Source organism: Strongylocentrotus purpuratus, unplaced genomic scaffold (assembly GCF_000002235.5).
Source record: "Strongylocentrotus purpuratus isolate Spur 01 unplaced genomic scaffold, Spur_5.0 spur5_scaffold_16, whole genome shotgun sequence".
Classification (NCBI taxonomy): Eukaryota; Metazoa; Echinodermata; class Echinoidea; order Camarodonta; family Strongylocentrotidae; genus Strongylocentrotus; species Strongylocentrotus purpuratus.
The window spans coordinates 5,990,463-6,016,254 of record NW_022145601.1 but is presented as its reverse complement, the minus strand read 5'-3'; the positions used below and the strand labels follow the sequence as shown (position 1 = coordinate 6,016,254).

General features: G+C 39.4%; 3 protein-coding genes across 3 annotated transcripts; all 3 read right to left on the bottom strand.

Moving 5' to 3' along the window:
* Positions 1-4,632: 4,632 nt before the first annotated feature.
* LOC115924821 (gastrin/cholecystokinin type B receptor-like) lies at positions 4,633-5,865 on the bottom strand. Its single transcript, XM_030987683.1, has one exon. The coding sequence runs from the start codon at positions 5,863-5,865 to the stop codon at positions 4,633-4,635; it is 1,233 nt and encodes a 410-aa protein (XP_030843543.1).
* A 5,474-nt stretch (positions 5,866-11,339) lies between these two features.
* Positions 11,340-12,560, bottom strand: LOC105445278. The gene has a single exon (XM_011680631.1). It carries the CDS (start codon positions 12,558-12,560, stop codon positions 11,340-11,342), a length of 1,221 nt encoding a protein of 406 aa, XP_011678933.1.
* An 11,491-nt stretch (positions 12,561-24,051) lies between these two features.
* On the bottom strand, positions 24,052-25,272 carry LOC105447464 (gastrin/cholecystokinin type B receptor-like). The gene has a single exon (XM_011685542.1). It carries the CDS (start codon positions 25,270-25,272, stop codon positions 24,052-24,054), a length of 1,221 nt encoding a protein of 406 aa, XP_011683844.1.
* Positions 25,273-25,792: the final 520 nt, after the last annotated feature.

Genomic DNA, 25,792 nt, shown 5'->3' with positions numbered 1-25,792 from the left:
AACGAGATAACTACCTTTCATTTTAAACCAAAAGCAGTCTTCAATGAAAAACGCGTTCATGGTCCCAACTGTGACCAAGCTCATGAGAAAGCTTTGTAATTTTCATTAACTGAAATACACAGCATCAAAATCCGGGTATATATATGTAATAAACTTAACATGTTAATCGTAACCATTAGCCTAATAAGTCTCTTTCGCGTTACATAAAAGTTTTATGCTTTCAAAGCTCGAGCTAAATAAACCAATTACCCGAAACCTAATAACTACCTTTAAACATCAAAATGGGGAAACATATACTGTATATATATATATATATCTATACGTTAAATAAATCAACTTAACATCTTAATAAAAACCACTAGCCTGATAAGTCTCTTTTGCTATAACGTACGAGTTTTGTAATTACAAAGCTTGAGCTAAATAAAAATAGACCAATTACCCGAAACAAACGTGATTACTACGTTTCATTATGACTTGAATAACAAAAAACTCCACGAAAATCTATGCCATGTTTTCCAACCCCTTAATAAGGCTATGAAGAAACATATTTTTTCCGGTCTCGGAGAGATGAATACCATCATTCCTAAACAGCTCGCGCCGCTCGTGCCTGATGCCCAGGTGAGTCAAAGCACTGCCCCCGATCGTGCGGCATATGCGCCTGGCGTGCTTGTTTAGAGCTCGCCGCGTCCGATCAATTTTGGGCTGCTCGCGTCTTTACTGAAGCCGCTGTAGGTCCTGCGAGGCAAAATATCCGACCAAATGATGCGGGCATTGGGGAAATGTTCGTGCAATTGCCCGAGTGTTGTATCCAAAAGCAAGAACAATTCGTCTTTTTTAGCTTGCCCGACGTCGTTCGTCCCAACGTGCAGAACGATGTGCGACGGAGAGGAACCGGGCAGCACCCATTGGACATGTCCACTTAGTTGACCTAGCTTAAGGCCCCTCCTTCCTCTCCAAACGACGTTGGCTGCCGACCCCAAACCTTGTTTTCCCTTACGATGCGCGAAGGCGGCTAACCAGTGGATCATGGAATCGCCTATGAGCAGGATTGTACGAGACTGGCAACCTACAGCAGGAAAGAAAAAAGGAAAACTTCCGGCAGCTCATTGTTGTTGATAACTCGTTTCAAAATCACCAATGAAATGTAACAATATTGATCTTCAACTGCCTCATGCATAAACATGAGTCAATTATAAATACTATTTAAACATATAGATCAACCCAAATAACTGATAATTTTTCTTAACACACTTCCTTTAACTCAAATGATTAAAGAAATAATATGGTACAATACATCATGAATTATGCAACAGGTAGCATATTAATACGAACATATCTCTTATGCGCGTCCGAGGACCAGCGCCCCGTATTCTCAATTTCCCTGCTTCAAACCGGTCATAGCGGCTGATGTGGCCGCGCCTTTTCTAAAAAAAAAAAAAAAAAAAAAAAAAAAAATGTGAGTAAATCGTGCTACTGGCAGATCCAAAAAGGACCAAACACTATTAATTTGTCTGGCCGAAGGGGTCGCTTTCACGAATTGCATCACCGTAATAGGCGGGGGTTGAATGCGTGCATGGTGCTGTGGCAGTCATGAGCCACAATTCACTATCAATGACAGCCCATGATCTAATGGATTCTCTTACTTGCCTCAGCCTAAACTGCGCATCGTATGTGCGCCAGCCGTAGCCGCCAAATCTAGCCGCCGTCCGGACGGTGTCCATATACTTAAACATCTCTAAGGCCCGAACTATATGCTTCTCGGTGTATATAGACGCAAATACCAAAAATGCGCTGGTCCATTGCTCTATTGAGGTTATTCGCGGCACCCCTCGCTGCGGTTGTACCTGCAATGTCGACCCCGACAGGGCAATAACCGTGGGTGCGCTGCCGTCTGGAACGGGGACATTTTTTAGCAAGGCCCCGAAATCAACAAACTCGCCTTTCCAGATTCTATCCCGCAATGCGCGAGGAACAGCTGACCCCAGCACCTCCCGAGGAGTTGCCAACAAGGGGGGGGGGCATTGATCATAAGCCCCACCTGCTGCGCCTGCTCCGGGCCTCCAATTGAGTTTAATGTATCAATACCCGCGCAAACCAACGGCCTAGAATCGTACTCACTTGCGGATGGACCCGGTCCCCGCTGCTCCACTCCGGGATTCGGCTGCGGTGCCTGGACGAGAGGCTCTGATACGGGCTGGGAAGGCGGAGCTGTTGCAGTTGCAGTTCTCCGTGGACGTGAGGACCCAATTCGGTCAACAGTTGTCCACCTGGATTTCTGCTTAGCCTTCGGCATTATAATTCCCGACGCGATGATACAATTAACAAAATTATGTAGCTAATATAAAGTTAACCAATTATGAACTCCAAATGTACACAATTCAAGATCCCGTCGCCGTATATAATTACTCTGAAGAACCAAGTTGTATTAAAATGTTCCCTTCTGTAAATCCGATGTAGAATCGAAGTATAATAGTTGTCGACTACAATGTTTCCTCAGTAAAGTCCAATAAATTAATTTGCCACCGAATAATGTCTATGACCATCCTCTAAAAAATCTGCAAGGTGAATGAGGATTCTCACGCCAACACCGTGAGAACCAATATATCCCGGCTAAAATAATTCCATATATAAATTCGAAACATACATTGCGCACATTCCTTTTATAGATACGCGTACATGAAAGAAGCCGCGCGGCTGACTCAAAGGGTGTCGGCATGTTATTGTTTTCTATCAAGATGCCGCTAAGGGTCATCACAGAAGAGAAGCCGCCGCGAACTCGTGATGTCACTGATGAATGTAAACCATTTATATCGCCCTTCGTTCGATAAAATTTCTTATATATGTACGTGTAGCGAACGGACTGCCCATGTCGGTGCCTGAGTGAACTATCGGTTGAGGCACCGCCACTGGTGTGTGTCGAGTCTGGCGACGTGTCTAAAAGATTTCTGGCACGAAAATCGATCAGGAACAATTTTGCCACACTTACTTTTAAAGGCTGTAATAACACATTTATTATCAAACAGATTTAATAACACTATTGACAAAAATATCTTGAATGCCATATTTTTTTATTAACAATAATGCGTTTCTGAAAATGCTGCATCTTTGAATTTAAAGGAACAGTCGTACATGAGGAGGGGTGCAGTAATGTGTATACCTAGATGAATATGTATGGACCACTCGACTAGGATGGAATTATCTCTTCAATTATAGTTAGGGGTTGTTAAGGTAGACGTGTTTAATATTTCCAAATCAAATCGGATTTACACTCTTTGAAGATGGGCAGGGCATTTTTCGTCTTCCTCTATTTTGTTGTATATTAAACTTTGAGAATAATCAAAAGCAAATAACATGAATAATGATGTTTGAATATCAGATAAGTAGTTTATTATTTTGTGATATATATATATATATATACATATGCCTTGTAAGGCGTTCATTGACATTTGCCCGGGGGTTGAGAGGTTCCTAGGAAACATACCTCCTGAATAAGAAGCTTACAATTCTATTGAATATGCAACCAGTTCAAGAATATCGTCGCTGATTATTTGTGTTGTATAAGATAGTGAGCGACAACAACATCCGAAAAGAATACCTCAAATAAAAATTACATCGCTGTAGACAGATTTTGAAGTTATAGTAAATTGTGTTTTGTTTAATGTTTGACCACCACTTTACTATTGCACTATTTACTGATTATAAATAAGAGCTCACATGTTTCATTTGAACCGGCTTCTACCATATATCTTTTTCATCGTCATATATACATATCAATCTATTAACATCAAATGTCGTACATCCGATAGTAGTAGTAGAAGTAGTAGTAGTATTAGTAGAAGAAGAAGAAGAAGTAGTAGTAGTAATAATAATAAGTAGCACTAGAAGTAGCAGAAGTAGTAGTAATAGTGAAAGTAGTACTAGTAGTAGTAGTACTAGTAGTAGTAGTAGTAATATTAATAGTAGCAGTTGAAGCAGTAGTAAAAGGAGAAGCACTAGTACTGAGCAGTTGGAGCAGTAGTAGTATTAGTAGTAGGATCTGTAGCATTATTAGTAGTAGTAGACTTTATTTACATACATTTTAAGCAAAAGGCTGATCTTCCATCCGGTATTTACATTCAATTCACCGCGCTACAGCCAATGACCCTTTCAACAATGAGAGGCGGTCTTTTCCATACTCGTGATTTCTCAGTGTTAACATCTTGACCTTTTATTCATCAGAAGGAACAACTACAAACAATAACATCGATGACGAATAGCTCTATAAACATACTCCAATCCTTAAACATGTAAAAGCACTGACAGATGTAGGGATTTCAAATGTGGATGTAATATGTCTTATTCAGAAAAACTATATCGGAATGGTTGGTGAAAATTCAGAGGAGGTTTTTTATGTCATTTGTCATTTCCCGTACATCTGATTTAACTAAGAAAAACTATAATAACAAAGTACTTGTACACTTGTTTAGCCTAGCCTAAATTGCTTTAACACAATCAAATCATTGCTTGATAATATTATAGGCTTTAATATAACGTATTTTTTCTATTTTGATTAGCCCAAAAGCCTCATTATTGTGGGCCAAAAAGGTCCCCGATCGCTTGAAAAGGAGAGGATAAACCCTTTAAAAAAAATCTTTATCGGTTCGTCAACTTCCTAAGATGGATGAAAACTCGCTTGACGTCTTGTCTGAAAACAGGATTTACGGCCCAGTAGACGAAGGCGTTGATCATGTGATTAAAGCCTCTGATACGAGTGATAGAGTAGACAACCTTATAGCTTATGATTCTTGTCACAAGGTAGATGTAAGCGTGAGCGGGGAGAGAAAAGATGAGGACGTACGGTACCCAAGACACAATAAGGAGTACGGTGATAAAAAGAAGCATTTTAGTTGTCCGGTCGCCATGGACCCTTCTGGTAGGTCTATTAGATCCGCTGTTTTCTCCAGGTTGACTCGGGTGTCCAGCGGCTGCAGCGGAACTTTGAGCAGCAGCTATCTCCATACTTGCCGAAGACGGTCCATCCCTCCCAGCAACGGGTCCTTCAGGAGAATTGGAGAGCGTACGCACAGAGTTGGAAGGTTCACCACCAGGTCTAGGGGATGGTACTTCTAGATAACCCGGATTCTGAACTCCGCTGCTTTCATTTATCAGGGAGGATTGCATGTTTGCTGTTGGTGCAATGTTATTTTTCCATGCCTTCCTGGAACCTCTACCAGATGCCGTAACAGACTCAGAAATGGTTCCTATTATAGAAGTCGTTCTGGTAACAGTGTGGCTTGCAAGACCAGCATCCATTTCGGTTCTGACCCGGGCTTGCCGACGTATCAATGTGAATATCTTAGTGTAAGAAAACATGATTACGGCCACCGCAACAAAGAACAAGACGGTTTGGAGTACGTTCATAGAAATCTGTAGTGGAGACGCGACAGCATAAGTCCAGATGCACCCCGCCGATGTTACGTCTTCGACTTTTATGACTTTAAAGTACCCAAGTGTTGCAAGATTGATGAGGAGGGAGAATGCCAGACTTGCTATCGCAAGAACAACGGCTTGGGTTTTCGTCAGATGACGGCCAAAAGGTTTGCAGACTGTAACATACCTGTCGACAGCAATAACGAAAGTCAAGAAGAGAGTACCAAGATTTGTTGAGAGTCGGATAATTAGAGTCATCCAGCAGATAACCACGCCACTGATCATCTCAGACTGAGGGATGATACAAGCAGTCAGATCTACCAAGGCTTGGATTATAATCAACAGGTCCGTGCTCTTCTTTTGGGGTTTAGTGGCATATGCTGCCAGGATGATGGTGTTTCCTGGAAAACCGGTGATGAATATTACACAGAAGATGGCCACACTTCCCACATCCATCCTGAAGCTGGTAATTTTTATACAAGTTTGGGAAAGAGCTTTATGATGTGCGAGTTATACAGGGATGTTTGTACGAATGATGAGTCCCTGGGATATACTTCTTCGAGAAACCTTTTACAAAAAATGCAACATCAATCTGATGTTGCTAAGCTTCTAAAAGGTTTTTAGCTCCCGGTCTATTGTGGAACATGCGAGCATGAAAATAAAGTCCCCTAGCAACTCCTTCTGAATTGATTCTGCCGACGTAGTGATGGGATTCAGTTTGAAATATCGACCTGTCGGAGTGTCGGTTAAATGATTACAACAAACAGTCAAGGCGCTCCTTTGAACAGAGAAGCGAGAGATTTTGCAGCGTAATTGAACAGCTAAGAATTTCAATAATGGAATGGTTCTAAAGCAACTTTCGTGCTCTTTTTATATTCTTTTCCCTTCTTTCTTTTTATAATTATTCTCTCTCTGTCTAGGTCTCTGTCTCTCTCTCCCTCTCTTTATTTCTCTCTGCATTATTGAATCGCCTTCTGACGTTCGTAGAATAAGGACGCTGCCCCCGCGGTCAAGGATGAAACCAATATTTAAATTGACCTTGCATGGTGAAATATCAAATTAGCCGTTGATGTTTTTGCTTGTTACGTGATGCAAGTACTGATATACTCAATTGAATTATCAGACAATGTTTCAGTCTTGCCTGTTCTTTGTAACCAAGAGCAAACCTTCAAGTTGTAATCTTTGATTCCACGTCAATGACATACAATGGTCAGCCGTTTAGACTGGCTGCATATACAGTGCAACCAAAAAAGCTTAGATTTTTTTTCAAATTCCGGTGTTTCAACGACAAAAACGACGAATAAATCGAAATCGAAAAATCCAACTCCGAAGTTTCACAAATTCTTGTGGTGTTAATGCAAACTTCGGTAAAAAATACCTTTAGCAAGTGACTCTCCACGCTTCCGAGCTAACACATGCGGGGCACCTAATAGTCCCTATGCGTACTACTCTCAAAAAATATATATGAGCAAACTTTGAAGGTTTTTATGGGTTTTCTGGTAGTGTAAATAGTTGGCCAAACGATTGACAATTTATTTTTTCTTCAACTGGTGTTTGGGGTGTGAAAATGTGCCTACTTTCAATATTACCAAAGGTAACAACGTTACCTCGTAAAACGTGTATAATGCACTTATCTCAACGATTCTCGTCGCATAGAACCACATTTCACCTCTGCAAATCCAAAAGATCATGGATTCTATTCTTGTTTTATTCTGTCATTGTTTCTATTAATTTGTTTAAATTGTGTTTAGTGTTCGTCACCCAGTGTCCTTTTAAGTTCCTCATTCTAGATAATTAGGAAGTGTTTTTTAAATAATTGATATCAATTTCAGCAATGTCCATTTGTTAAGTGATTTGTCTTAAGCCTCTTGTCGCTCACCCGATCAATTGACTCGAACACCAAACAATTTTCTCCAAATTTCTTTTCTTCCTACCATTTCTACGTATTACCTATATGTAGCGTTGCTTGCATATTTGATTTCTGGAGAAATTTATATATTATCACATCCAGAATGGATGTAAAGTTACAATTTGTATTTTATTTCAACATCCAATAACTAAGTTTTCGTGATTATCATTTAGATTAAGAAACTACTACACATTGTCTTTTTGTCTGTTTTTTTTAGTGTAGGTGTTGAACACCCTGAGCCCTCGCTTCCGTGAACTCAGAAGATGCTCTTCGTTAAGAATATAGATGGCATGTATCCCCCCCCCCCCCCTTGTATCCGCATGTTTACCATTTATCTTAACATAAGTTCCTAAGACGGATAAAAATTTGCTTCACGTCTTGCCTGAAAAAGGGGTTCACGGCCCAGTACACGAAGGCGTTGATCATGTTATTAAAGCCTCGGAGGCGAAAGAGCAATAACACGTTTTCCTGTGAGATCTTTGTCACAAGGTAGATGTAAAGTTTGGTCGGCAGAGCGGTGATTAGGATGTAAGGTACCCAGGACAGGATGAGAAAAACGGTAGTAACAAGAAGCATCTTAGTGGTTTTGTCACCCTGGATTCTCCTCTGAGGTCGAGAGTTGTCAGTGCTACCTTGAAATTGGTTTCGAACGGTATTCGTTGATGACGGCGTGTGGTCAGGGTTGTTGACAGATGTCTCAATACAACTTCCAACATTGAAGAGTTTATCACGTTCAAAGGAGGGTATTTGTTGGTAGTCCGAGTTATGTACTACACCGTTGTCGCACATGAGGGTTAACCGCCTATCTGTTGACGCTGAATCTGCCACATAGCCATTCCGTGCGTGTTGGTGTACTGGAACAGGTTCTGCAATTGAAGCTGAAACGGTTGACAACACAGACGTTGCGTTGGCAGCATTCCTTGTAGTACCACCAGCACTCATTTCGGATCTAACGCGGACTTGCCTGCGTATCAAGGCGAATACTTTAAGGTACGAGTACATACTCACGGCAGCAGCAACAAAAAACGACGCGATCTGTAGTACTTTCACCAACTTCCGAAAAGGTGATGCTAAAATAGTAAATATACAGCCAGTTGATTCGGTGTATACGACTGTAACATACCAAAGTATAGGTACGTTGAGAACGAAAGATAATGATATGCATGCTGCTGCAAATACTACGGCTTGGGGTTTGGTCATATGACGACCAAATGGTCTGCAGACTGTAATATACCTGTCCACAGCAATGGCGAATGTTAGAAATAGAGAGGCCGTAGATAAGGTGAATAGGACGATAACGATGACCAAGCAGGAAGATACACCCTTCACCATATCTATCTGCGGGGTGATACAAGCAATCAAATCTACCAAGGCCTGGATTATGAGTAAAATGTCCGTACTTTTCTTTTTCGTCTTGATGGCAAAGGCGGCCAATGTGATGGTGTTTCCGGGTAATCCAGTAAGGAATAAAAACCAGAAGATTACCGCATTTTTTACGTCCGTCATGACTTTCTTACTTCACTAGCACTTATATAAGACATGCAACAAATACACTGGTACGATGCTGATAACCAGATAGTAATTAAAATAAAACTGATATGACTTCCCGGTTTTCATCTCTTCTGTCAGCAAAAAATACCACATAAAGCAATATCGCTCTGATCTCTGAAAGCAACTACAACCTATCTATATCTTTCCTTTAACAAAAATAAAACTCAGAGCCACTAAAGATTGAAAAGGTACGTAATTGATTCTTTTTGTCATGGGTTTCTCCTAGCAATACTCCTTGTCAGACAAAGCATGTACAACACAAAGAGCTCGTCTCTTACTCGATTTCATTTCCCTGTGCCATGGAATGTGTTTCCTCTAACCATTTCTGTGTCATTTGTGTCAATTTGAATGCAGCACATTGCATGACATTTCAAATAAATGCCAAGGTTTAACATTTTTTAATAGGGAGAATGTTAGATAATGTTAAGAAGAAAAAAATCCGATCGTTGCTCAACGTATCGAAGGAAAGAAAGACAAAAAAAATCCAATGAAATAATGCAGTTCATAAACGATTTTTTTAAAATTGTATTTGGCACTCTTTTCATTTGATTGAAAGTGGTGACAGACAGGCCAATCACACCAAGAACAAAAACGGTGAGAATCAAAAAATCAAAAGATCAACAAAAAAGTCTTCAAAACATACTTCTTCCCTCAGGATACTCAGTAAATAAATAAATATAATATGATTGACCAATTTTATGACTTGTTGTGTTTCTCTTCATAATCTGTTACTTAGGAAGCGCTATGGTATTTTCTGTTTTTAACGCTCCTGAATCATCGATATTATTATTATTATCATTGAAGCTACTCTTTAGATAAACTGGCTTGAAATAGGCCTAATCCTGAATTTATTTGTCACTCAGCTGTGTAGTGTTTGTTTAATAAAATGCCGAACTTTTGGCTTACATCACATTCAATGAAAAGCATAACTCACATATACATATTATGTGACATCGCGTTTAGAGTATACCAGGTCGATTATTATTTCGCTTTACTCATTATCATGTAGAGGTGTCGTAGTCGGGTGGACACGTCACTGAACTTAGAATCACATTGTTCGAGTCCCACTGCGGTACTCATGTCCTTTGGCAAGTTATTAATCTACATTTGCCCCTCTCGATCCAGGTGTAGAAGTTGGGTGCCCGCCCAGTAGAAAGAAATTCATTAAGTGCTTGATCGACTTATCATGGTAGCCCGACTAAAGTCGGGTAATCATATAATTGTAGGGTCCTCAGGGACAACAGTGTTATTTATGGGTTAACAACAAATATTATAAATGTTATTATTTTCATTATTGTCATTAGTGTCACTATTATTAATGTTATTATTATTATTATCATTATTAGTCTCTTGGCACAATATCCGCTAGTAGGTTCTGCTCAGTCTACACTTTATTTGATTGTATGACAAAATATATTTTCATCATTACCAAGTAGATTATTCATGACGCGCGATTAGATATGGAGCGGTAAACTACAAAAAAAAAAGGCCGCTGCGCTTGTGTGTGTGTGTGTGTGTGTGCGTGTGCGTGTGCGTGTGCGTGCGTGTCCGTGTGTGTGAGTGTGCGTGTTGAAAAATAGCAACTGCGCGCAACAAAGGACGTATCGCGTATTTAATGAGCTATTTGCTATAACATAAATAAATTGAACCGGTATCAAGCGTTACGTCGTCAAAAAGATACCGCCGAGGTTTTATCTGAAAGAGCCTCTAATGTTCTCTGAGTTAAGTTTTTACTAACCACAAGAGAATAATACAATATTCCGGAGGGGAGAAGGAGAAGGAGGAGGAGGTGGAGGAGAAGTGTTAGTATAGTAGAATAGTAGTATTGGTAGTAGGAGTTGTATAGCAGTACTAGTAGTAGACTTTATTTACATACATGTTTAACACAAGGCTTATCTTCCACAAGTATTCCCATATTCAACACCATCGTGCTACAGCCAATGACCCCTTCAACAATGAAAGGGGGCCTTTTCCATACTCATGATCTCTGAGTTAAAAATCTTGATCTTTTTTTCCCATCAGAAGGAACAACAAGAAACAATAACATCGATGAACGATAACTCTACTAACATAATCCAAATACTTAAACATGTCTGAGCACTGATGAAGAAAATATGAAGGTATTTTTTAAACTTACAATGTGCTGTTTTTTCTTTCAGAAAGACCATTTCGGTAATATGGTTGGTGCAAATTTTAGAGGTTTCCTATGTCAATCATCATTTTTCGTACATCAGAATTTATTAAGAAAAACCTTTAACAAAAAAGATAAAAACTTGTACCCTTTTAATCATCATTATCTTGGTTGTTCAGCCAAAACCGTTTTAACAAACAAAATAATTGCTCGATATTAATCTTCGTTGTAGCCTAGCCATTATAACGTATTTAATTTATTTTGACCAGGCAAAAAGCTTCAATTGTGGGCCAAAAAGATCCCCCGCCTCTTGAGAAAGGGGAAAAACCCTCTGTATCTTTATCGGTTTGTCAACTTCCTAAGACGGATGAAAACTCGCTTCACGTCTTGTCTGAAGACAGGATTCACAGCCCAGTAGACGAAGGCGTTGATCATGTGATTAAAGCCTCTGATACGAGTAATTGAGTAGACAACCTGATGGCTAGTGATTTTCGTCACGAGGTGGATGTAAACATGAGTAGGGAGAGCAAAGACGAGGACGTACGGTATCCAGGACACAATGAGGACTACGGTGATACAAAGAAGCATTTTAGTGGTCCGGTCGCCATGGGCCCTTCTGGTAGGTCTATTGTATCCGCTGTTTTCTCCAGGCTGACTCAGGCGTCCTGGGGCTGCAGCTGAACTTTGAGTAGCAGATATATCCATGCTTGCTGAAGGCGGTCCATCCGTCACAGCAACGTGTCCTTCGGGAGGGTTGGTGAGCGTACGTCCAGAGTTGGAAGGTTCACCACCAGATCTAGAGGACGGTACTTCTAAATAACCCGGATTCTGAACTCCACTGCTGTCATCTATCAGGGAGGATTGCCTGTTTGCTGTTGGTGCAATGTTATTATTCCATGCCTTCCTGGAACCTCTATCAGATGCCGTTACAGACTCAGAAATGGTTCCAATGTCAGAATTCATTGTGGCACCGGTGTGGCTTGCAAGACCGTCATCCATTTCGGATCTGACCCGAGCTTGCCGACGTATGAATGTGAATATCTTAGTGTAGGAAAACATGCTTACGACCACCGCAACAAAGAACGAGACGATTTGGATTACATTCATAGAAATCTGTAGTGCAGACGCGGCACGAGAGAAAATGCAACCAGCCGATTTTACTTCTATGACTTTGAAGTACCAAAGTATGGTAAGATTAACGAAGAAGGAGAATGCAAGACATGATGTCGCAAGGGCAACGGCTTGGGTTTTCGTCAGATGACGGCCAAAAGGTCTGCAGACTGTAACATACCGATCAACAGCTATGACGAATGTCAAGAAGAGAGAACCAAGCGATGTTGAGAGACGGGTAATGAGAGTTATCCAGCAGATGGCCATGCCACTGATCATCTCAGACTGAGGGGTGATACAGGCAATCAGATCTACCAAAGCTTGGATTATAATCAACAGATCCGTGCTCTTCTTATGCGGTTTAATGGCATATGCTGCCAGGATGATGGAATTTCCTGGCAAACCGGTGATGAATATTACACAGAAGATGGCCACACTTCCCACATCCATCCTGAAACTGGTAATGTTTATACAAAGTTTGGAAAACAGCGTTTTGCTGTGCGCGTTATACAGGGATGTTTGTACGAATGATGAGTCCGTGGGATATATGTCTTGGAGGAGCCTTCAGACAAATAAAGGAAAAATCGATCTGCCGCAGCTAAGGTTCTGAAAGGATTTTAGCTCCCGGTGAGATGCGGAACGTGTGACCATGAAAAAAAAATCACCAGGCAACCTCAGCTAATGAAATTTAGATGTGGTGTGTTTTACATTTCATGTCAGAGTACAAAACGACCAACTTCGGGTGAATTCGGAATTGTAAAATGTCATTCCACAGTTGATGTCGTGATGAAATTCTTCCTGAAATGTCGATATTTCGTATAAATGGCAACAAATTAATCAATGCGCTCCTTTGAACAGGACAGTGAGGGATTTTGCAGCGTGACTGAACAGCTTAGAATTCACTAATGGATGGTTATTCAGAAACTGTCGCGCTCTTTCTACACTTGTAGAAGAACGATGCCGTCCGTTCACGGATGATACCACCCTAGGACCATGCATGGCAAAACTAAATAAACAGATACGTTTTATCTTTGACAATTCATTGAATTGGCCTCTGATGCTTATGTTGAAATGGCCTCTTAATATTATCCATATGCTTGTGTAACACGCAGAAACATGCGGAAACTGGTAAAGAAGACACATCACCATTCCTTGTGTCGCGGTTCGTTTTATTTCATGTTACAAGGCAATTTAAACCATAAACCATAAACCTGAATAAATAAACAAAGTTAAAACAATTAAATATAGATATAGTTTGGAAAACACACATAATAGCGATAAACATATTATTCGTTTATGACTCCAAGATACGATTCCAACAATATGACGTCAAGCCAACTCATGATAATAAATGATAAACAGGTTGTTTATATTCCATTTATTAAAACTTAATCAATATTGCATGAAACTAATAGCATCTAATCACAAAAAAAAATCTTCCATCTTTATGGATAACTTTCCCAACAAATAAATAAATACAACTATCAAGTGAACGTTGTCAAACAATCAAACATAATTTCCCATTAAAACTACATTGAATTAGTGGTTTACATTGAATATGATAACCACTTACCCTGTTAATCTGGCTTAGAGGAGCGTTTCCTCTGATTGTTCCAGCTTATTACATGTTGATTGTCATTTGTCAACACCTAAAGGAATAATAGGTAATACAAATCATTGTGAATTTTACTCTAAAACACCAAACTGAAGAAGGTTCAGCCTATTACCGCCAACTATTAACTCTCAAAATATTACTTTACTACTGTTTGGCAAAACATGATTGACCAGAGTTAAGCTCAACAAATTATGTATCTAAAACTCCTAAAGATTACAAGTAATATAACAGATAACATAGCAATATTCAAATCATCTAAAATTAACATTACCAAATCTTAATCTAGTGCTTAACTCACTAACGAAATCAATCTACTGAAGATTACACAGATAGTATGCCACACCTTACAGAATGCATATTAATTCATACATCATAATATATCTACACAAATAGAAATTATCTCAATAATTATCAAACTTGACAAAAGAATAATCTTCTTACCTAATGTAACCCAAAGGCTTCAGAGTCGACCTCCCTGCCTGCCCTGTGGATGGGGGTGCAGTGCAGGATTGAATCTGACAAATACATGTACCTCTGCCCACTTTTATAACAGTTACACTCTCAAGCCGATCTGTTCTGAGAAAGGGTCTTATCATTGGGAGGGAGACAGGAGGTCTTTTGTTTTGGAGGTTTGGGGGTTCTTATCCGATGTTTACAATTTGGGGTTTATTTGGCTTAGTTATTACAGGTGTTCTGGAAGGGGAAGTCTGGTATCATCAGGGGCGTCGCCAAAGGGGGGGTGTGGGGGGGTGCGACACCCCCCCCCCCACCTGTCAGGATTTTGTCGGTAAAATTGCGCTGCCGTCGGGAAAAAGAGAAAAGGGGGGGGAAGAGGGAAAAAAGAGAGGGAAAAAAAAGGGAGGGAAAAAAAGAGAGGGAAAAAAAAGAGAGGGAAAAAAGAGAGGGAAAGGGAAAGAAAAGAAAAAAGAAAAGGAAAAGAAAAGAAAAAAGAAAAGGAAAAGAAAAGAAAGAAAGGAAAGGAAAGGAAAGAAAGGAAAAGAAAGGAAAGAAAAGAGAAGAAAGAAAGAGAAAAAAGAAAAAGAGGGAGGAGAGGAAAGAAAGGAAAAGAAAGAAAAGAAAGAAAAGGAAAAAGAAGAAAAAAGAGTGAAAGGGAAACAAAAAATACGGGGGATGAAAGAGAGGAGAGAGAGGGGAGATAAGAGTCTGAGAGAGGAGGAGTGGGAGTAAAAGAGAGAAGGGGTTGTTGGGTGGAGTCGTCTCGTCGAGGGAGCAAGCAAGACACGGGTAAATATGTTGCTGTGTCGTGTCAGCTGTGTCGGTATTGTTGCTCGATCCTCGTGTACTATATCAATGCAGAAGTTTAAAGTCGGTGAGATGTATATTGTTGGTCGGCCGACAAGTTTTTTTCCCTACGAACTGTGATTTCTTATCCGTTGTGACCATTTCGAGAGTGACTACAACTACAATACTTGTATTTTCTCGAAGTTTCACTTTCCTATAAGTTCAGCTAAAGAAATCAGAGGTTTAACATTTTCGGGGAAACTCAATTCAAACAAGGTTTAAGAATCAAAAACGGTACGACGAATCCTCTTCCTTTCTTTATACTGTGATGGAAGGCCAAAAATTCCGCGCTTCGCGCGGAAGGTGAAACTTCATTTAGACGAGTCGAGAACGGTACAACGAAATCGTCTTCTATCTCTAATAATTTAAGGAAACGTCAAAGCTTCCGCGCTTCGCGCGAAAGTGGGAAACTGAATTCAGACAAATAGGGCTTATTAAAAGTCGAAAACGGTACAACGAATCGTGTTCTTTCTCTAATAATTTGAGGAAACGTCAAGGCTTTCGAGCTTCGCGCGGAAGGGGAAAAACTTCATTTAGACGACTCGAGAACGGAACGACGAATCGTGTTCTTTCTCTTGTAAATTGAGGAAACGTCAAAGCTTTCGCGCTTCGCGCGAAAGGGGGAAACTGAATTCAGATGAATAGGGCTTAATAAGATTAGAAAACGGTACGAGGAATCGTCTTTCTATCTCTATATTATGATGAAACGCCAAAAATTCCGCGCTTCGCGCGGAAGGGGAAAACTTCATTTAGACGAGTCGAGAACGGTACAACGAATCGCCTTCTTTCTCTAATAATTTAAGGAAACGTCAAAGCGAGAGGGGGAAACTGAATTCAAACAAAATTAATAGGGCTTATTTAGAGTCGAAAACGGTACAACGTATCGTGTTTTTTCTCTAATAATTTGAGGAAACGTCAAAGTTTTCGCGCTTTGCGCGAGAGGGGGAAACTGAATTGAGATGAATAGGGCTTAATAAGAGTCGAAAACAGTACGATGAATCGTCTTCCTTTCTCTATATTGTGATGAAACGCAAAAAATTCCGCGCTTAGCGCGGAAGGGGAAAACTTCATTTAGACAAGTCGAGAACGGTACAACGAATCGTCTTCTTTCTCTAATAATTTAAGGAAACGTCAAAGCTTCCGCGCTTCGCGCGAGAGGGGTAAACTGAATTCAGACAAAATTAATAGGGCTTATTCAGAGTCGAAAATGATACAACGAATCGTGTTCTTTCTCTAATAATTTAAGGAAACGTCAAAGCTTCCGCACTTCGCGCGAGAGGGGGAAACTGAATTCAGATGAATAGGCCTTATTAAGAGTCGAAAACGGTATGACGAATCGTCTTCTTTCTCTAATAATTTAATGAAACGTTTAAACTTCCGCGCTTCGCGCGGGAGGGGGAAGCTTCATTCAGATAAGGATTAAGAGTCGAGAACAGTACACCGAATCGTCTGCTTTTTCTCATAATTTAATGAAAGGTCAAAGCTTCCGCGCTTTGCACGGGAGGGGGGGGAACTGAATTCAGAAAGGGATAAACAGTCGAGAACGGTAGAGCAAATCGTCTTCTTTTTTATAATAATTCAATGAAACGCCAAAGCTTTCGCGCGGGAGGGGGGGGAACTTCATTGAGCCAAGGATTATCAGTCGAAAACGGTATTATATTAATCGTCTTCTTTTCCTAATAATTTAAGGAAACGTCTAAGCTTCCGCGCTTCGCGCGGGAGGCCCATCACCCACATCCCCTTAATGAGCGCGCTTTTAAGTGATTCTCTTGCTCACTACCGCCCCTCCCTAAAATAAGATCCAGCTCCGCGCCTGCATTAAAATGTCTAGCTATGATGCTGACTAAATTGAAGAAATAATTCGTATATTTATGTCGTCGAGGAAAATGACCATTTTGCGCATATGCAAGTACAAGAGATAGTCCATAGGAAAAACAATTTAGCCTTCGGCCCCAGGTTTATAGGGTTGAATTTTTCGATATTGGACATTTAATTTTGTCGGTAATTGGTGGCTAGTTTTGTCGGTAATCGTAAGCCTCTACACCCCCCCCCCACTGAAAAAGGTCTAGCGACGCCCCTGGGTATCATAGCTTCTTCTCAGACTATGTGTGAGTCATACTTCTTTGAAGTACAAAGATTGTAAACATACAAACTTCTTAGTTTCTTGTTCTTTACTTCCTGAGGAGATATTGATTAGAAATAGATAGATATTAAATTGGTCTTTTCACCATAAAACAGTTCAATTTTGACCTGTTACACTTGTTACGTGATGCCAGTACTAATATCCTTATATTTGTCCTCTATTTTATCATCAGAAAGTATTTCATTCCTTTCCATTCATTTATAGAAAATCTTTTATGCACTTTAAATAATTGATACTATTTTGTTAATGTTGTTTATTCATAATAATTGATTTTTTAATAAATAGTTTATCAAAATGCACATTTTTCATGATTTAGAAGTAAAAATTTACTCTATATTAGTGCATCAATACACAAACAATATAATTTGGATGCTGGTGTGAGAAATTGAGATTTTTAGGGATAAAATTGGAAATTTTTATCATCAATTAAAAATATAAAGGAAAGAATTAGTAAATATTGGGTAGATCTAGTGATTTTCAAGGTTTTCATGTCATTAAAAATGTAAAACTTTTTTTTATTAGCTATCCGATTTTGCTCAAACTTTTTTGATTGTTTTGTCTGATTTCTCTGCTTCTATTGAAATTAAGTTATTTTGGAGTACACTTGCCCTTAAAGCATCTTTCCGTTAACCCGATCAGTTGTATCGAAAACCTTACAATTTTCTCCAATTTGTTTTTCTTCCTAATACCACAACGTTTTAGTGCCGCTTGCATATTTGACATAGTTACACATCACATCCTCCATGAATTCAGAATGGATGCAAAGTGACAAAGTTCATTTAATTTTAACATCCAGTATAAACTAAGTATTCCTGATTATCATTTGCATTAAAAAAAGGTCATTACAAATTCTCTCAAAAACCCATTTTAAACCCCAAGTTATGAAAGTAGGTGTTTTTTTCCACGAAAATAAAAATAAAATTAGCTAACGCAAACATGTACATTTTACCAATTAAACTGAATCACCGCATTTCAAATCGAGGGTGCTTGTCTAGATAGTGAAATGAAAATCTGAACTTGTTTCCTTTATTTCATAAGTGGTTCCTTATTTATCAGAAAATCTAGAGAGACTTGGAAAATTTGCACCAGCCATTATTATCAGCCAATATATAGAATAAATGTTGATTTCTCATTGCCGTTTCCCAAAATCTATACAGACTTATCTGAAATAAAGTGGGCAGTAGGGGTGATACTTGGGCCCAAGAGATTTGGTTAATAAAATTAAGGTATTAAGCACCCTAAGCCCTCGCTTCCGTGAACTCAGAAGATGTTCTTCGTTAATAATGTAGATGGCATGGTTCTCCCCCCCCCCTTGTATCCGTATGTTTACCGTTTACTCTAAAATAAGTTCCTAAGACGGATACAAACTTGCTTCACGTCCTGCCTGAAGAGGGGGTTCACGGCCCAGTACACGAAGGCGTTGATCATGTTATTAAAGCCACGGAGGCGAAAGAGCAATAACACGTTTTCCTGTGAGATCTTTGTCACAAGGTAGATCTTAACTTCGGTCGGCAGAGCGGAGATTAGGATGTAAGGTGACCAGGACAGGATGAGAAAAACGGTAGTGAAAAGAAGCATCTTAGTGGTTTTGTCACCCTGGATTCTTCTTTGAGGTCGAGAGTTGTCAGTGCTACCTTGAAATTGGTTTTGAAAGGTATTCGTTGATGACGGTGTGTGGGCATTTTTTTTGACAGATGTCTCTACACTACTTCCAACATTGACGAGTTTATCACGTCCAAAGGAGGGTATTTGTAGGTAGTCCGAATTATGTACTTCACCGTTGTCGGACATCAGGGTTGACCGCCTATCTGATGTCACTACATTTGCAAAATAGCCATTCCGTGCTTGTTGGTGTCCTGGAACAGCTTCTGCAATTGAAGCGGAAACGGTTGTCAACACAGACGGTGCGTTGGCAGCATTCCTTGTCGTACCACCAGCACTCATTTCGGATCTAACGCGGGCTTGCCTGCGTATCAAGGCGAATACTTTAAGATACGAGTACATACTCACAGCAGAAGCAACAAAGAACGACGAGATCTGTAATACTTTCACCAACTTCCGCAAAGGTGTTGATAAAAAGATAAATATGCAGCCAGTTGATTCGGTGTATACGACTGTAACATACCAAATTGTAGGTACATTGAGAACGAAAGCTAATAATATGCATGCTGTTGCAAATACTACGGCTTGGGGTTTGGTCATATGACGACCAAATGGTCTGCAGACTGTAAAATACCTGTCCACAGCAATGGCGAATGTTAGAAATAGAGAGGCCATATATAGGGTTAATCGGACGATAACAATTACCAAGCAGGGTGATACACCCTTCACCATCTCTGTATGTGGGGTGATACAAGCAATCAGATCTACCAAGGCCTGGATTATGAGTAAAATGTCCGTACTCTTCTTTTTCGTCTTGATGGCAAAGGCGGCCAATGTGATGGTGTTTCCTGGTAATCCAGTAAGGAATAAAAACCAGAAGAATACCTTACTCTTTACATCCATCACGACGTCCGTACTTCACTAGCACTTCTATAAGACATGCAACAAATACACTGGAACGATGCTGATAACCAGATAGAAATTAAAATAAAATTGATCGGGCTTCTTGGTTTTTATCTCTCGTGTCAGCAGAAAATATTACGTAAAGCAGTATCGCTCTTATCTCTGAATGCATCTACGACCTATCAATTTCTTTACTTGAACAAAATAAAACTCTGAGCTACTAAAGATTGAAAAGGTACGTAATTGATTCCTTTTGTTCTGGGTTTTTCCTAGCTGTACTCCTTGTGAGACAAAGGATGTGCATCACAAAGAGCTCATCTCTTACTCATTTTCATTTTCTTAGGCCAGGGAATGTGTTTCCTTCAACCATTTATGTGCCATAGCTGCCAATTTAAATGCAGCACATTGCATTAGCAAAGTGCCTTACTTCAACACAATACCAAGGCTTTATTATAATTATGATTCGAGTTGTTTGATTTCTTCATATTTCTTCTGCTATTTTACATAACTCGTGCCACCACCTCTGGACCCCTCCTCCCCCCCCCCTCTCTCTCTCTCTCTCTTTCTACCTCCTAATTTCTCCCTTTCTTTTCTTCTTCGTTTACTCAAGGATTGGGCACACAGAAGATTTTGTTTCTGTTGGGGACCGGGGGGGAAATTCAATGAATTATTGATAATTTATTGCATTTTCTTTGTTTTTTATATTTGTGGAAACTGCCCCCTACACTAGCCCCCGCTGGCGTTATTTTTTTCGGCGGCACAGATTGGGGTTAGGTGCGTGTGAAGCCTATGAAAAAGTTTAGGGTTAGGGTTAGGGTTAAATCAACCCCCCCCCCCCCCTTTTTTTTTTGAAAGCCCCAATCTGTGCCGCAGAAGAAAATAACGCCCCCGCTGCGTACAGTCATGGTTCAGTGGCAAAGCAATGGCCTCGTAACTGTGAGGCCCCAGGATCAACACTGTGTCGATGTGCTATATTAGTGCCCTTTTGTGGGGCATTAATCCTCATTACTGTCATTTATGACTTAAGGGCGTAGGTCCCCTAGTTGATAAGCATAGTAGCAGACACATGCTTTAGCAGTCACGCAAAACCAACACTGACAAATTATTATTTAATAAAATCTGAGAATGAGAATCTAGATCTATTAGGAATAATTTATTGTCAAAATAATTCCATAAATTGGGGTAAAATCAAAATATTCCAACTATATGAGCGACAGTTTAAATGAAATTGTCAATTCTCTAAGTAATTATGCTGCATCATTGTAGAGCGCTTAGAGACTTCTGACAAAGTAAGTGTTAGGCGCTGTATAAGCACTGTAATTATTATATTATTACTAATTCTCTCTGTCATATTGACATGTATTTCAGCAATATAATTATGTGCAGTATTAACTGTCATGATTATTGGCATAGCAGGTTCTTCCATTCATTCTTCTTTTTATATTGCATGTACTTTTATCCTTCCTCTCACTTCTTATCCCTTTTCTCTATTTAAACTTGTTACTTTTTAAGTTTATCTTTCTCTTCTTTATTTCTGGTCATTCCTCTCCATTTACTTTTCACTCCATCCCCTCTATCTTTATCTCTCTCGTCGCTCGCTCTCTCTCTCTCTCTCTCTTTCTATCTTTATCTCTCTCTCTCTCTTAGTCTTTCCCTTCTCCTCTCCACTTCTTGCTCTTCTGGTGATATTTGTTAGTACAACATTCATTAATTATCTGCTATTCTTACTGTGACCAACAATACCTAAAGGTTTCCAATTTTCTTTATTTGCACTATGTCTATACATGTACTATACTCATGTCACACTTGTGATTAGCACACTACCAAGGCTCCAATTTCAATAATTTTCTTTTAATACCTGTTAATACTTATTATGTCATCTGAATGGAATTTGTATTTCATTTTATCGCAGATTTTACATGTATCATGTAATCAAGTTAATGTATGAATTTCTAAATTTTTCCATAAGACTATGCGTTCGTTTTTAAATTACTTTATGTTAATTATACACTCACCTAGCAATATACTGTTTGTGAATATTTTGTTGTAAATGCTTTATGTTTTGATGTTAACATTTATTTACCTTTGGTATTTTTTCTTATTGTCTTCTTTGTCTTTATATTTGTTGTAATGCGTTTTTATATAATTATATGTACATGTATGATGAATAATGCTCGCATTTTTAGTCAAAGGACTTTTTGACGAGATGGAATAAATTCTAAATTGAATTGAATTGAATGTAGAATATACATCAGTAAAAAAAAAAAATTGTGAATCTATACCTGGTACAATATTAAAAACGACAACACTTTGTACGAAACGTACCTCTGAGGACTGTAATAACACGTTTATTTTCACACACATTAAATACGACTATTGTCAAATTTTGATTGCTTTATTTTGATGTAAAGTAATATGTTTCTGAAAATGCTGCATCTGCGAATTTTAAGAAAGAGTCGTACACGAGTAGGTACGCATTATTATTCCTAGATGAATATGCACGAAACACTCAACCAGAATTGAATTGTCTCTGCAATTAGATTTAGGGGTTGTTTAGAAAGGCGTCTTTTTCAAAATCAAATCAAAACAGTATGAAGATGGGCAGGGCTTCTTCTTTTTTTGTTTGGGATGGGGGATAATTATTCTTCACTGTTGTGTTTGTTGAATATTGAACTGTGACTTTATCAAAAATGATTAACATGATTAATGCTGTGGGATTATCATATGAGAACTATCTTGCTTTGCGATATATATATATATATGCAGTGTAAAGCGTTTATTGACATTTGCTCGAGGGTTCAAAGGTTCCTAGGAAACATGCTTCCTGATTAATTAGTTGAGATTTTAATGAAAATGCAATTAGTCCTAGATAATCGTCGCCGAATATTCTTTTGTTTATGATAGTGAGTGGCAACAAATTTCCCCTTAAAGAATTATTAAAATAAAGATTATACCTCAGGAGACATCTTATCTTTGATGTTTGACCAGCACTTTAATATATGGAACTATAAACAAAACAATTGAAATAAAAATTATACCTCAGGACACAGCTTTTGAAGTTATAATTGTTGTTATCTTTAGTGTTCGACCAGCACTTCGATATGGAACTTTGTACAGATTATAAAAAAGATTCCACATGTTTCATTAAAACCGGCTTCTGCCTTAATTTGTTGTCATCGTCATAATTTATATACATGATATTATATATACATCACATGTCGTACATCCGGTAGAAGTAGTAGTAGAAGTGTCAGGATATTGTTGGTAAAATTGCGCCGCCGTCAGGGAATATGAGAAAAAGGGAAGGGAAAGAAAAGGGAAAAAAAGGAAAGAAAGGAAAAGAAAGGTAAGAGAAGAGAAGAAAAGAATATATATATTTATGTGGTCGAAGAAAATAACCATGTGCGCATACGCAAGGACAGATAGTTTAGATAATTTAGCCCCCGACCCCGGGTTCATAGGGTATTGTGTAGACATTGTGACATTGGCATTAATATATTTGTCGGTAATTGGTGGCTAGTTGTGTGGATAATCGGTGACCTCTACACCCCCTACTGAAAAAGGTCTAGCCGCGACGCCCCTGAGTACTAGTAGTAGAAGAAGAGGTAGTAGTAATAGTAGTAGTAGTAGTAGTAGTAGTAGTAGTAGTAGTAGTAGTAGTAGTAATAGTAGCAGTTGGAACAGTAGTAGTAGTAGTAGTAGTAGTAGTAGTAGGATAAGGAGGAGGAGAAGAAGTACTTGTAAAGCAGAATAGTAGTACTAGTAGTACGAGTTGTAGTAGTATTAGTAGTAATAGAGTTTATTTACTTCCGTGTTTAGCACAAGGCTGATCTTCCACTTAGTATTTACATTCACCGTCATCATACCCATGCTTTTAATATACTCGTGGTCTGTCATTGTTAAAATCTGGACCATTCTTTTTTCATCAGAAGGAACGACCAATAACATCGATGCAGAATAGCTCTCTAAACATACTCCAAATCCTTAAATTATAATAATAATAATACGTTTCTATAGCGCAGCTTTAATACAAAATACATTCAGCCGCGCTGGTTCAGAGCTCCTTTTTTTAATACTAAATTCTATATTCAAAATAGAATCTCTTAATTGAACACACATGTAAAAGCACTGGAAAATATGTAGGGATATAAATCTGCATGTGCTAAATTTGTACACTTTTATTAATTAATACCATGGTTGTCCAGCCAAAATTGTTTTAACAAACAAAGTCATTGCTTGATATTAATCTTCGTTGTAGCCTAGCGTTAATACATCGTATTTGTTGTAATTGGATTAGCCAGGAGGCCTCAATAGTGGGCTGAACCCCCCCCCCCCCCCCATCACTTAAGAAAGGGGGAACAAAACCCTCTGTATCTTTATCGGTTTGTCAACTTCCTAAGACGAATGAAAACTTGCTTCATGTCTTGTCTGAAGACAGGATTCACGGCCCAGTAGACGAAGCCGTTGATCATGTGATTAAAGCCTCTGATACGAGCCAATGAGTAGACAACATGATGGCTTGTGATTCTTGTCACGAGGTAGATGTAAGCGTGAGCAGGGAGAGCAAAGATGAGGACGTACGGTATCCAGGACATGATGAGAACTACGGTGATAAAAAGAAGCATTTTAGTGGTCCGGTCGCCATGGACCCTTCTGGTAGGTCTATTGTATCCGCTGTTTTCTCCAGGCTGACTCGGGTGTCCAACGGCTGCAGAGGAACTTTGAGTAGCAGATATCTCCATGCTGGTTGAAGGCGGTCCATCCCTCTCGGCAACGTATCCTTCGGGAGGGTTGGTGAGCGCACGTCCATAGTTGGAAGGTTCACCACAAGGTCTAGAGGATGGTACTTCTAGATAACCCGGATTGTGAACTCCGCTGCTTTCATCTATCAGGGAGGACTGCCTGTTTGCTGTTGGTGCAATTTGATTTGTCAATGCCTTCCTGGAACCTCTATCAGATGCCGTTACAGACTCAGAAATGGTTCCAATGTCAGAATTCATTGTGGCACCGGTGTGGCTTGCAAGACCGGCATCCATTTCAGATCTGACCCTGGCTTGCCGACGTATCAATATGAATATTTTAGTGTAAGAAAACATGATTACGACCACCGCAACAAAGAACAAGACGGTTTGGACTACCTTCATAGAAATCTGTAGTGAAGACGCGGAAACAGACCAAATGCAACCCGCCGATTTAACGTCTATGACTTTGAAGTACCCAAGTGTTGTAAGATTGACGAGGAGGGAGAATGCCAGACTTGCTATCGCTAGGGCAACGGCTTGGGTTTTCGTCAGATGACGACCAAAAGGTCTGCAGACTGTAACATACCGGTCAACAGCAATGACGAATGTCAAGAAGAGAGAACCAAGCGATGTTGAGAGACGGATAATTAGAGTTATCCAGCAGATGGCCACTCCACTGATCATCTCAGGCTGAGGGGTGATACAAGCAATCAGATCTACCAAAGCTTGGATTATAATCAATAGGTCCGTGCTCTTCTTTTGCGGTTTAATGGCATATGCTGCCAGGATAATGGTGTTTCCTGGAAAACCGGTGATGAAAATTACACAGAAGATGGCCACACTTCCCACATCCATCCCGAAGCTGGTAATTTGTATACAAGTTTGGGAAACAGCTTTATGCTGTGCGAGTTATACAGGGATCTTTGTGATAATGGTGAGCCCCTGGGATACACTTCTTCGATAGGCCTTTTTAAAATTAAATACAAAATAGATATGCTGTAGCAAAGCTTTTAAAGATATTCTTCAGGTGAGCTGCGGAACGTTTGAGCCTGACAATAGAATCACCAGGCAACCTCAGCTACTAAAATTAAGAATCAAGTGGTTTACATTTCATGTAATAGTACAAAACGATCAATTTCGGGTGAGTTCCGAATAGTAAAATGTCACTCCAGTCCTTAAGAGGGATACTGTGATTCAGATATTACCTGGCTTATTGGAACAAGGTTGAAATATAGATGCAATGAATCCGGCAACTCCTTCTTTATTAACTCTGCCGACGTCGTGGTGAGATTCTGCCTGAAATGTCGACCTTTCGGGTAAATGAAAATAAAATCAATAAAGGCGCCCCTTTGAACAGGGAAGCGAGAGACTTTGT